This window comes from Pseudophryne corroboree, chromosome 3, assembly GCF_028390025.1.
Source record: "Pseudophryne corroboree isolate aPseCor3 chromosome 3, aPseCor3.hap2, whole genome shotgun sequence".
In the NCBI taxonomy this organism is placed as follows: domain Eukaryota; kingdom Metazoa; phylum Chordata; class Amphibia; order Anura; family Myobatrachidae; genus Pseudophryne; species Pseudophryne corroboree.
The window spans coordinates 573,366,635-573,380,802 of NC_086446.1; the positions used below are offsets into that span (position 1 = coordinate 573,366,635).

General features: G+C 49.5%; 1 protein-coding gene across 1 annotated transcript in view; it reads left to right on the plus strand.

The window, feature by feature from the left end:
• LOC135056337 (neurotrypsin-like) overlaps positions 1-14,168 on the plus strand; it is a 121,933-nt gene that overhangs the window by 59,888 nt on the left and 47,877 nt on the right. Inside the window, exons 7-8 of the mRNA XM_063961344.1 lie at positions 363-541; positions 659-800. Of these exons, the coding sequence (XP_063817414.1) occupies positions 363-541; positions 659-800 (321 nt within the window). The remainder of the gene's footprint in view (positions 1-362; positions 542-658; positions 801-14,168) is intronic.

The following is a 14,168-nucleotide window of genomic DNA, read 5'->3' on the forward strand; positions in this document are numbered from 1 at the left end:
TCTTGTTCATTTGTCACCAATTTTTAAGGCACTTTTGTCCATTTTTCTAATTTCCCATAGACCGCCAAAGACGTGAGAGGAGTACACACTTATACAACACTAAAGTGAGCAGGATTAGAGAAAGAGTAGTATTAAATAGAGCAGACCTTACAGGGAAAACACGAGACAGATGTTTTGTGTTGCAATCTACGAAGGATATATACTAAGGATAGGCCCTCGACCACCTCTCTGTATACATGTGCAGCACAGCGCCATGGGGATTACACTGGAGACTCTGCAACTTGTGTCGTGTATATATATATATAAAAATGATGGTTTTGTCCCAGCATTTATACAACGTGTAACTTTAATGCATATTTCAGTGGCACGCCTAGGGCCTGGGTGTGGGCACACTATGGACAAGGCATTGGCCCCATCTTGCTGGATGAAGTAGAGTGTTTAGGAAACGAGACCTCCTTAGACTTCTGCCAGAAGAATGAATGGGAACATCACAACTGTGACCACATTGAAGATGCTGGCGTTTCCTGCAATCCCTTCAGAGGTAAATTAGTTATATTTTGAAGGGGAATTGTCCTTGTTAAATAAGAAATGGATTGATGGGTACTGCTCATGAGCTAATTTGATTTAAACAATAAAATAAAATGTGTCCCCCCTGTAGATGGCGCCGTGAGACTATCTGGAGGTCACAATGCAGGTGAAGGACGGGTTGAAGTCTATTACAATGGAGATTGGGGAACTGTGTGTGATGATGATTGGACAGAACTGAATACCCAGGTGGTCTGCAGGCAGCTGGGCTATAGGTATTTAATTTCAAGTTGATTTTTCATAACTGTGAGCTTGGGAGTATACTATCTCCTTCCATGGGGGGAGATGTATTAATATGTCCATTATATTTGCATTATGAGACCTCCTTATCGCAGCTATGCAGAATGTCTTAGCACAACAATACTGTATATTAAAAAGAGATTCCTGGAAAGATTTAATGGAAACTAACCCTTCTGGTAATCTCTTTCCCGACTGTATTGCATCAGCGCAATGCACACATAATGGATCCTGGGTGGTGGCTTTATGCATGCATGAGATGTAAAAACCCTGAAAGATCTCTTTATGCGTGAAATGTGTATGTGCGCGGCTGTTGGACGCAGCTGCAGGAACTGTAATTAAGCATAGCGCATCCTCAATAAGTGGACATCACACATTGCCACTATGGCGGCTTTATGAGAATCCAAAGGCGCTGCTAGAGATCTTGGTGCATCTTGGTCGACTCAGGGCTGTAAGTGACCAAACTACTTAGCCAGACTGCAGTAATCAATGTGACATGCAGCATCTGTACATCTCTGCGAATGAGTCTGAATCTGTATACGAAGTGCTACGATACAGCAGCCGCGGCTCTTTCTCATGCCCAGTTCATGAAGTTGTGCTTTATCTGTGATTTTGCACATCTATCAAACTGGGGGGGCAGATGTACTAAGCCTTGCAAAGTGATAAAGTGGGGAGAGAGAAACTACTAACTAATCCACTCACTCCCTGTAATATGACAGTTAGTAACTGATTGGCTGGTACTTTAGCTCTCTCCACTATCACTCTTCAAGGCTTAGTACATCACAGCCCAGCATCTCTAGTAAATAAGAAGTCTATTTATCACCATCCACATCTGATGATGCGGATGACAGGTGATAATCTCAACTAAACTCACACTGCGATAATTGAGTACATCGTATGGATGTATCAATTATCGCATGCAAGGACAGAGCTTGCGGTCAAGCTCTGTCCCTGCGATGCCTCTTTGCAGCATCAACGGAGGATTTTTCGTAAAAAAATAAATAAGAGTGTGTGGGAAGGGAGCTTTGGCACAGAACCTATAAAAACCAACTCCTCCCATCTCCAGCCTGACTAGTAGATTACTTCAGTTAACGTTTAGCAAAGCCGGAAGAGGCAGACAGAATACAACCAATATACCAGACAAAAATACGGGAGGGATCTCAGCGTCCCCCATATGGAATCAGAGAAAGAGATTTTATGGTAAGTAAACAAAAATCCCTTTTTCTCTGACGTCCTAGTGGATGCTGGGAACTCCGTAAGGACCATGGGGAATAGCGGCTCCGCAGGAGACTGGGCACAAAAGTAAAGCTTTAGGACTACCTGGTGTGCACTGGCTCCTCCCCCTATGACCCTCCTCCAAGCCTCAGTTAGATTTTTGTGCCCGACCGAAAAGGGTGCACACTAGGGGCTCTCCTGAGCTCTTAGTGAAAGTTTAGTTTTAGGTTTTTATTTTTTATTTTCAGTGAGACCTGCTGGCAACAGGCTCACTGCATCGAGGGACTAAGGGGAGAAGAAGCGAACTCACCTGCGTGCAGAGTGGATTGGGCTTCTTAGGCTACTGGACACCATTAGCTCCAGAGGGACCGAACACAGGCCCAGCCTCGGAGTCCGGTCCCAGAGCCGCGCCGCCGGCCCCCTTACAGAGCCAGAAGCAAGAAGAGGTCCGGAAAATCGGCGGCAGAAGACATCCTGTCTTCACCAAGGTAGCGCACAGCACTGCAGCTGTGCGCCATTGCTCCTCAGCACACTTCACACTCCGGTCACTGAGGGTGCAGGGCGCTAGGGGGGGGCGCCCTGAGCAGCAATAGAAACACCTTGGCTGGCGAAAATACATCACATATAGCCAGGGCTATATGGATGAATTTTAACCCCTGCCAGATTCCACATAAAAGCGGGAGAAAAGGCCGCCGAGAAGGGGGCGGAGCCTATCTCCTCAGCACACAGGCGCCATTTTCCTTCACAGCTCCGCTGAAAGGACGTCTCCCTGACTCTCCCCTGCAGTCCTGCACTACAGAAACAGGGTAAAAAAGAGAGGGGGGCACTAATTGGCGTAATAATTACAAATAGCAGCTATAAGGGGGAAAAACACTTATTTAAGGTTATCCCTGTATATATATAGCGCTCTGGTGTGTGCTGGCATACTCTCCCTCTGTCTCCCCAAAGGGCTAGTGGGGTCCTGTCCTCTGTCAGAGCATTCCCTGTGTGTGTGCTGTGTGTCGGTACGTTGTGTCGACATGTATGAGGAGGAAAATGATGTGGAGGCGGGGCAATTGCCTATAATAGAGATGTCACCCCCTAGGGAGTCGACACCTGAGTGGATGATCTTATGGAAGGAATTACGTGACAGTGTCAGCTCTTTGCAAAAAACAGTTGACGACATAAGACAGCCGGCTACTCAGCTTGTGCCTGTCCAGGCGTCTCAAAAGCCATCAGGGGCTCTAAAATGCCCGTTACCTCAGATGGTAGATACAGACGTCGACACGGATACTGACTCCAGTGTCGACGGGGAAGAGACAAACGTGACTTCCAGTAGGGCCACACGTTACATGATTGAGGCAATGAAAAATGTTTTACATATTTCTGATAATACTAATACCACTAAAAAGGGTATTATGTTCGGTGAGAAAAAACTACCTGTAGTTTTTCCTGAATCTGAGGAATTAAATGAGGTGTGTGATGAAGCGTGGGTTTCCCCCGATAAAAAACTGATAATTCCTAAAAAATTATTGGCATTATATCCTTTCCCGCCAGAGATTAGGGCGCGTTGGGAAACACCCCCTAGGGTGGATAAAGCACTCACACGCTTATCAAAACAGGTGGCTCTACCCTCTCCTGAGACGGCCGCCCTTAAGGATCCTGCTGATAGAAAGCAGGAAGGTATCCTAAAATGTATTTACACACATACTGGTGTTATACTGCGACCGGCAATCGCCTCAGCCTGGATGTGCAGTGCTGGTTTGGCTTGGTCGGATTCCCTGACTGAAAATATTGATACCCTAGACAGGGACAGTATATTACTGACTATAGAGCATTTAAAAGATGCATTTCTATATATGCGTGATGCACAGCGGGATATTTGCCGACTGGCATCAAGAGTAAGTGCGCTGTCCATTTCTGCCAGAAGAGGGTTATGGACGCGACAGTGGTCAGGTGATGCGGATTCCAAACGGCATATGGAAGTATTGCCTTATAAAGGGGAGGAGTTATTTGGGGTAGGTCTGTCAGATCTGGTGGCCACGGCAACAGCTGGGAAATCCACATTTTTACCCCAGGTCGCCTCTCAACATAAGAAGACGCCGTATTATCAGGCGCAGTCCTTTCGTCCCCATAAGGGCAAGCGAGCGAAAGGCTCCTCATTTCTGCCCCGGGGCAGAGGAAGGGGAAAAAGGCTGCAACAGACAGCAAATCCCCAAGAACAGAAGCCCTCTCCCGCTTCTGCCAAGTCCTCAGCATGACGCTGGGGCTTTACAAGCGGACTTAGGCACGGTGGGGGCACGTCTCAAGATTTTCAGCGCGCAGTGGGCTCACTCGCAGGTAGACCCCTGGGTCCTTCAGGTGGTATCTCAGGGGTACAAATTGGAATTCGAGACACCTCCCCCTCGCCGGTTCCTAAAGTCTGCTTTACCGACGTCTCCCTCCGACAGGGAGGCGGTATTGGAGGCCATTCACAAGCTGTATTCTCAGCAGGTGATAATCAAGGTACCCCTCCTGCAACAGGGCAAGGGGTATTATTCAACGCTGTTTGTGGTACCGAAGCCGGACGGCTCGGTGAGACCTATTTTAAATCTGAAATCTTTGAACACTTACATACAAAGGTTCAAGTTCAAGATGGAGTCACTCAGAGCAGTGATCGCGAACCTGGAAGAAGGGGACTATATGGTGTCTCTGGACATCAAGGATGCTTACCTCCATGTCCCAATTTACCCTTCTCACCAAGGGTACCTCAGGTTTGTGGTACAGAACTGTCACTATCAGTTTCAGACGCTGCCGTTTGGATTGTCCACGGCACCCCGGGTCTTTACCAAGGTAATGGCCGAAATTATGATACTTCTTCGAAGAGAAGGCGTCTTAATTATCCCTTACTTGGACGATCTCCTGATAAGGGCAAGATCCAAGGAACGGTTAGTAGTCGGAGTAGCACTATCTCAAGTAGTGTTACGACAGCACGGGTGGATTCTAAATATCCCAAAATCACAGCTGATTCCGACGACACGTCTGCTGTTCCTAGGGATGATTCTGGACACAGTCCAGAAAAAGGTGTTTCTTCCGGAAGAAAAAGCCAGGGAGTTATCCGAGTTAGTCAGAAACCTCCTGAAACCAGACCGGGTCTCAGTGCATCAATGCACAAGGGTCCTGGGAAAAATGGTGGCTTCCTACGAAGCGATTCCATTCGGCAGATTCCACGCAAGAACATTTCAGTGGGATCTGCTGGACAAATGGTCCGGATCGCATCTTCACATGCATCAGCGGATAACCCTGTCCCCAAGGACAAGAGTGTCTCTCCTGTGGTGGTTGCAGAGTGCTCATCTTCTAGAGGGCCGCAGATTCGGCATTCAGGACTGGATCCTGGTGACCACGGATGCCAGCCTGAGAGGCTGGGGAGCAGTCACACAGGCAAGAAATTTCCAGGGCTTGTGGTCAAGCCTGGAAACGTCACTTCACATAAATATCCTGGAACTAAGGGCCATTTACAATGCTCTAAGCCAAGCAAGACCTCTGCTTCAGGGTCAGCCGGTGTTGATCCAGTCGGACAACATCACGGCAGTCGCCCACGTAAACAGACAGGGCGGCACGAGAAGCAGGAGGGCAATGGCAGAAGCTGCAAGGATTCTTCGCTGGGCGGAAAATCATGTGATAGCACTGTCAGCAGTGTTCATTCCGGGAGTGGACAACTGGGAAGCAGACTTCCTCAGCAGACACGACCTCCACCCGGGAGAGTGGGGACTTCATCCAGAAGTCTTCCACATGATTGTAAACCGTTGGGAAAAACCAAAGGTGGACATGATGGCGTCCCGCCTCAACAAAAAACTAGACAGGTATTGCGCCAGGTCAAGGGACCCTCAGGCAATAGCTGTGGACGCTCTGGTAACACCGTGGGTGTACCAGTCAGTGTATGTGTTCCCTCCTCTGCCTCTCATACTCAAGGTACTGATAATCATAAGAAGGAGAGGAGTAAGGACTATACTCGTGGCTCCGGATTGGCCAAGAAGGACTTGGTACCCGGAACTTCAAGAGATGCTCACAGAGGAACCGTGGCCTCTACCTCTAAGAAGGGATCTGCTCCAGCAGGGACCCTGTCTGTTCCAAGACTTACCGCGGCTGCGTTTGACGGCATGGCGGTTGAACACCGGATCCTGAAGGAAAAAGGCATTCCGGATGAAGTCATCCCTACCCTGGTCAAAGCCAGGAAGGATGTAACCGCACAACATTATCACCGTATTTGGCGTAAATATGTTGCGTGGTGCGAGGCCAGGAAGGCCCCTACAGAGGAATTTCAACTGGGTCGTTTCCTGCATTTCCTGCAAACAGGACTGTCTATGGGCCTAAAATTAGGGTCAATTAAGGTTCAAATTTCGGCCCTGTCAATTTTCTTCCAGAAAGAACTGGCTTCAGTTCCTGAAGTTCAGACGTTTGTCAAGGGGGTACTGCATATACAACCTCCTTTTGTGCCTCCAGTGGCACCTTGGGATCTCAATGTAGTTTTGGGGTTCCTAAAATCACATTGGTTTGAACCACTCACCACTGTGGACTTAAAATATCTCACATGGAAAGTGGTAATGCTGTTGGCCCTGGCTTCAGCCAGGCGTGTCTCAGAATTGGCGGCTTTATCCTATAAAAGCCCTTACCTAATTTTTCATTCGGACAGGGCAGAATTGAGGACTCGTCCTCAATTTCTCCCTAAGGTGGTTTCGGCGTTTCACCTGAACCAGCCTATTGTGGTACCTGCGGCTACTAGGGACTTGGAGGACTCCAAGTTGCTGGACGTAGTCAGGGCCCTGAAAATATATGTTTCCAGGACGGCTGGAGTCAGGAAATCTGACTCGCTGTTTATCCTGTATGCACCCAACAAGCTGGGTGCTCCTGCTTCTAAGCAGACTATTGCTCGCTGGATTTGTAGTACAATTCAGCTTGCACATTCTGTGGCAGGCCTGCCACAGCCAAAATCTGTGAAAGCCCATTCCACAAGGAAGGTGGGCTCATCTTGGGCGGCTGCCCGAGGGGTCTCGGCGTTACAACGTTGCCGAGCAGCTACTTGGTCAGGGGCAAACACGTTTGCTAAATTCTACAAATTTGATACCCTGGCTGAGGAGGACCTGGAGTTCTCTCATTCGGTGCTGCAGAGTCATCCGCACTCTCCCGCCCGTTTGGGAGCTTTGGTATAATCCCCATGGTCCTTACGGAGTTCCCAGCATCCACTAGGACGTCAGAGAAAATAAGAATTTACTTACCGATAATTCTATTTCTCGTAGTCCGTAGTGGATGCTGGGCGCCCATCCCAAGTGCGGATTGTCTGCAATACTTGTACATAGTTATTGTTACAAAAATCGGGTTATTATTGTTGTGAGCCATCTTTCCAGAGGCTCCTCTGTTATCATGCTGTTAACTGGGTTCAGATCACAGGTTATACGGTGTGATTGGTGTGGCTGGTATGAGTCTTACCCGGGATTCAAAATCCTTCCTTATTGTGTACGCTCGTCCGGGCACAGTATCCTAACTGAGGCTTGGAGGAGGGTCATAGGGGGAGGAGCCAGTGCACACCAGGTAGTCCTAAAGCTTTACTTTTGTGCCCAGTCTCCTGCGGAGCCGCTATTCCCCATGGTCCTTACGGAGTTCCCAGCATCCACTACGGACTACGAGAAATAGAATTATCTGTAAGTAAATTCTTATTTTCTCTTTCATCCGTCTGGGGAACGCTGCTTCTGTACTGATGGGATTTCCCAAAGCAAGCTAAATAGAGGAGGGAGAACCCAACAGAGGTAGTTTCCAAACCAAAAGGATGAAAACGGTAAAACTTGGTGAAAGTATGCACGGAAGACCAAGTTGCCGCTCTACACAACTGCTCAACTGAAACACCACCGCGAACAGCCCAGGAGGCTCCAACAGCCCTAGTCGAATGAGCCCTCAATGAGTCAGGAACAGGTAATGCCGAAGAAACATAGGCCTGCCGAATAGCAGAAGTAACCCAACACGCCACCGTGTTTTTAGAAGCCAGACAGCCACGTTTGGGCGCATGAACCAAAACCAACAAGGTATCCATACGACAAATAAACTCCGTACAGGACAAATAAATGCGTAAGGCTCGAACAACATCCAATAATGCCAAATGACAATTCTTTCCAGAAGACTCTGGAACAAACGCTGGAAGCACTATGTCCTGATTCATATGGAAAGCCGACACAACTTTTGGTAAGCAGGAAGGCTTTGTACGTAAGACCACTCGATCGTCGTGAAAAACCAACAAAGGTGGTCTGCAAGAAAGCGCCGCTAACTCAGAAACACGCCTGGCTGAAGCAATGGCTAAAAGAAAAACCACATTCACAGTAAGAAAACGTAATTCAACAGTTTCTAGTGGCTCAAACGGAGGCTTCTGGAGAGCCTGAAGAACCAAATTTAAATCCCAGGGTGGAACCAGTGCCAGATTAAGGTCCACATGGGCCTGGAGCTGAAATTTCTGAAGGGCCTATTGTGTGCCTTGACAGGAGGTGTGACAAGTGCTGCAGTGGCGGTGGTCTAAATTGGGGGTGTGGCCTGTGCCATGGGTGTGGCATGGAGGTCATAGCTTGTGCCTACCTTCAACTACTTAACAGTGCTCGTCGAAATGGGAATATTTAAGTGAGGATTTGGGAAATGAAATGGGAGTACTGTAGCACGTGCCAAAAAAGGGGGGAAGACCACTGAAAGTGTGTCCTTAGAAGTATATGCATCAGTGTGCCCCCTCCCCTCCTAGCCTGTATATCCGTCAGTGTGCCCCCTCCTCTCCCAGTCTGTAAATGCATCAGCGTGCCCCCCCCCCCCCCCCCTCTCCTAGCCTGTATATGCTGTATGGATTCAGTTTGGATCCCAATGGTCATAAGATCAATGCAGGAATCCCGATATATATATACACATATACAGGTATGTCAAAAAAGAGGAACTCCTCCTTCATTTACATCCTTCAAGATGCTCACTCAAAAATGCCAACACAGTCCAAATGCAACCACAGAACAGATTCAATGAAGGGGGCACTCTCCAAAAGTTGCTTTACAGAAAATTACATATTTAATTTATCAACTTGTCTTTATCACCACTCATTAAAAGAAACTGCAAGCTTCTGAGATCCAATAATTATGGCAAATGCATAATACCAATATGCAAATCAATGCCATCTCATCCTTATACTTAGATTAGTTCATCAACCTCGGTCCCTCCTGGGCCACTAGAGACATGCACCAGAATGTTAATCAGCCATGCATCAGAAGTCCGTAAAACAACAACTTACCCACAGAACACCACTTAAGCCATCTCAATAAAATAAAATCATACACCGGCAGCCGGGGGTCCGTGCCTGCATTCCATTGCACTGCACATGCTCACCAGCACTTCCTATATCCTATGGGAACGTCATGCGTTCCACCTGAGAGTTCCACCGTAATGCGTATGCTCACCCACACTTCCGGTGTTACACTCCTTGGTGCGTTCCAGCGCCATTGCGCCTCCTCACTATACATATCTAATAATTGTTAGACTCACACCCGGCTGCTCAGAGAGTAAAGGTGGGTACCAGGGCCGTCTTAACAGCAGTGCAGGTCCCTGGGCACAGCAAAGCACTGGGCCCCCTACCCATCCTCCAGCGGTAGGAGTGGGGGATGCTATCAGTGGCTGCTTTGATGTCCCGTGGGCAGTAGGGGGTGTTCTATCTTCCACTCAGCATGTAGGACCTGGAGCAGTAATTTCTGTTAATTACTCCTTTACTGCACAGATGGGGCTAAACTGTAGAACGGGGCATTGGGCTGAATGTTGAAGCCCAGGTACATGACTTCCAGGGTGATAGGGGGTGTTTAATACGTAGGGGAGGGGTGGATAGTGGAGTGGGCTTAATATTTATCATGTTCTGGTGGGAGGGCAGCTTGCTTGACTGCAGATATCTCAAGTTTCTGAAAATATATTTCTTAGCTTGGAATGGGATAAAAACCTAGAGAGTCTCACCTTTCAGGAGGTTCTGGGGACCTGGGGATCAGAGCTCAGGAGCCAAAGCAATTCACCAACGAAAATCTAAAACTGCATATTAGGCATGTGGAGCTGGAGCAGGGACCAGCTGCTTGAAGGCTGATATCTCTGGTTCTGGGCATAGTAGAGACAAGCTGCCAGTGTCCACCAAAAGTGGAGAGTCCTAGCTTTTGGATTATACCCTCAGAAAAACTCTAAGTCAGACAGAACCCCAGATAGCTGGCTGGGAAGAGCAATTAACAGGCTTGGAGGGGACCACTGCTTTCAAGTCGGATATCTCTGGTTCCCCAGGGCCGATTTTCAAAAATCTGGTACCCCTGGAAAGAGGGGACCCTCAGCTATCAGCCTAAGGCCCTTATACTCCTGGGGCCCTTGGGCAAGAGCCTATTGAGCCCATACGAAAATACGGCCCTGGTGGGTACACACTAGTAGATATATCTGCAGATCAATTGATCGTCAGATATATCTATGGACAGATCGGGCAGTCTGTTGAGCATACACACTGCCCAATCCGTCGGGGACTGACGTCATGAACTGGGCGGGCGTGTACACACGCCCGCCCAGTTCAGCTGTCAATCACCGCCGGCCGCCGGTGAAGAGAACGGCCGATATATCGACCAGTGTGTACGGGCCTTTAGAAACACTGTAAAGTGCAGTGTGCATAATACAATAAGTGTAAACATATACAATCTGCAGGATATAGTTAAAATGCCGCCGCACAGAATCCCGGCGGCCAAAATACTGACGCTGGACCCCCAAATGGCGGCATAATGCCAGCATCAAAATCCTGAAGGAGGTCGGGATCCCGTCGTCAAAATCCCAAATGAGCTCAGGATCCCGGCATCAAAATCCCGAACATACTTTTAGCGGACACGATAGCATCCTACAGCGGGGGGGGGTGTTAACTTTAGCTATTAGAAGGGGGGTTAGGGTGCATGAATGGGTAGGGTATGGATAGGTACCGGGGAAGGTAGGGTTAGAGTTAGGTACCAGCAGGGAGGGTTAGGCACCAGCGGGGAGGGTTAGGCACCAGCGGGGAGGGTTAGGCACCAGTAAGGGTCAGGGTAGGGGCCAGGGGAGGGTTAAAGTACTTTCTGGGGGGCTGTCGGGATTCTGACTCCCGGCATCCTGTCCAACGGTATATCATACCGAATCCCAATCTGCTGCCCAACTATATGTCACTAATAGACCCTACACATTAGGCGATTTCACTGAAAGATATGAATTATATCGTTCATATCTTTCAGTGTGGAGGCAGCAACGATGAACATATTAGCGTCCATATTAGCATGCATTAGCATGAATCTCGTCCATATTTGCATGCATTGCTGTGCAGCCGGGTGACGGGGGAGTGAAGAAACTTCACTCCCCCCATCACTCCCCCCTCCCGCTGCCAGGTTGCCAGTCGGCAGTATCGGCCGTCATGCACCTCAGCAGCATATTGCCTAATGTGTAGGGCCCATAACGCAAAATGACATAACCGAAAAAATAAAAAATAAATATTATATAAATAACAAGCTACTTGGTCGGGATTCACATAAAAATCTCATCACAGAAAGCATCTATAATTAATGTTCTTGTTTAACCCCCTCGGGGCGATCGTATCTAATTCGAAAATATATATATATGTGGAGAGGTTGGGTTTGAAATGCTGGCGGTCAGAATACCGATCGCGGCATTCCAATAGTGAGAATCCCGATGGGCAAGGTAAGTATACCTAACCCTCTGTTCCCGCAGTCTTAACCTCCCCAGCAGGGCCGGTTCCGGGGCTTCTGGCGCCCCGGGTAGCATTCGGGGGCGTGGCTTCGTACAGGGGGCGTGGTCATTTACGCCCCCTGTACAGACTGAAATGATGTGCGGTGCGCGATGACGTCATCGCGCACTGCACAGTAAAGGACCTCTCCACGAAGGGAAACTAGACGTGTACGCGTCTAGTTTCCCTTCCCAGCGGCAGCGGGGGGGGGGCAGCGGGGGGGGGGGGCAGCGGCCAGCGGCAGCAGGGGGACAGCGGGCAGCACACAGCAGCAGCGGATCTTGCCCTGGTGCGGCACCCTCCGGAAGGCGCTCTGCGCCCTCCGGAAGGCGGCGCCCCGGGCAAAAGTCCTGCTTGCCCGTGGCAAGATCCGCTACTGCTCCCCAGCCCCGAGCCTAACCCTAACCCTGCGTGGTAATGCCTATACTTGACCCCCATTCCCACAGCTTAAACCTAACCCCCCACCCCTTCCTGCAGCCAAACTCTAACACTCCCCCTACAGCCTAAACCTAACCTCCCCAACAACCCCCCCCCCCCCCATCCGGCTTACATTTCCGGCAGTCTGGCAGTCAGTCATTCGTGATCCCTGCTGTCGGGATGCTGGCGTCGGGATTGTGATCCCAGTTAGGATGCCGGCCCCAGCGTTTTAAGCAGTGTCGGGATTCCTGCATCTGTGTTGCGAATGTTGGGGTCCCAACGAATCCCGGGGAGTTGAGCAACAGAGTGTAGGATGGGATGAAGTGGAAGAGGAAGGGATTATATATTTCTGTAAATACATACATACATAATAAACAGATTTATTTTTTCTTGTAACCTTTATCTCCCCCCACAATCCACTTACCTGGTTTCTGCACCTTATAGAAGCAGCCAGGATCACATAGTGGAGGGAAAAGAGATCAGGAGGAGGCACTGGGCTGGCAGAGAATTAGGGAGGAGACTGGAGGATGGATAGGAGGGACTAGCCTGGAAAGGAGCTCAGAGCATTGGTGGCTGGTCCCAGGGGAGTGGCCAGCTACAGTATTAGCTGTCCATCTAATTTCTGGAAAGCAGCAGCAGCAGAGTGATAACAGTGAGAGGCTACAGCTGCAGAACGGTACCACATATCCAGCCACAGCTGCAGCCTCTGTACAGCCCCAATGCCAGCAGCAGCAGCTGTAGTGGCACTAGCACAAGGCAAAATACAGCCTGGATGCCTGCGATCAGGGTGACTCCGCCCCCGACCGAAACCCCGCCCCCCCGGCCACGGCCGCCGGGAGCACACTAAACTAATTCATTTGTACTAGCGGGGGGCAGCTGGCATCATGCCCCCGAGGCCAGCCCACCACTGTTTGCGATGCCCATGCAGTGCCGCCTCCTCCAGCAGAAAAGGGGAGGATCTAAGAGAAGCACCTCCTCCTCATCCGGCCGGGCCGTCTTCATCAGCGGCACTTTAGTCTGGGAGGGGGAGGAGCTGTAAGTAGAGAGTTGAGAGTCTCCTCCTCCACCCATCAATGCTGGGTAGTCGCGTCACTGACAAAGCAGCAGCGCCGTCCACTACTGGTCGGGAGGAGGTGCTCGAGGGGACAGCGGCTCCTCCTCCCGTTCCAGACGGGATTTCAATGCATATTTACGGACTAGGACACAGTGACTTTCAGCAGGTGATGTACTGGCGGTGACTGCAACAAATGAGTCACTGACTCATTGTAATGCCAGCAGTTATGAGGCTTCACTGCTGCGGGCTGTGGGCCTATTTTCAATGGGGGGCCTGGAGCTGCAGCTCCATCCGCCCCATTGTTAATCCGGCCCTGGGTGGAACCAGAGGAACAAACGGAGGTTGAATCCTGAGCACACCTTGACGGAATGTATGGACCTCCAGAACGAGAGCCAATCTTTTTTTTGAAAAAGTACAGACAAAGCCGAAACTTGACCCTTAAGGGAAGACAAACGAAGTCTTTTAGTCAGACCATCCTGAAGGAAGGACAACAAACGAGGTAAACGATAGAGGTGCGGTGACAACCCACGCCTTTCACACCAAGCAATGTAGATACGCCATACTCTGTGATAAATACGAGAGGTGACTGGTTTCCTAGCCTGAAGCATAGTTTTTACCACTGGTCGAGATAACCACTTTGCCCTTAAAATGCTGGATTCCAGAACCATGCCGTCAAAGCCAGACAATTTAAATTGTGGTGGTGACCAGGACCCTGTAGAAGTAGATCGGCTCGCAGAGGTGGACTAAAGGGTTCCCTGGTCACCATGCTGCGGAGAAGAGAGTACCACGGATGACGAGGCCAGTCTGGCGCTACAAGAATGACCGGGAGATATCTACAATAGAAGACCAAAACAAAAAACTGCAACAAACGAGCGCCTAATCATCAAAATAAAAAGTGAAAACCAATACGTGTTT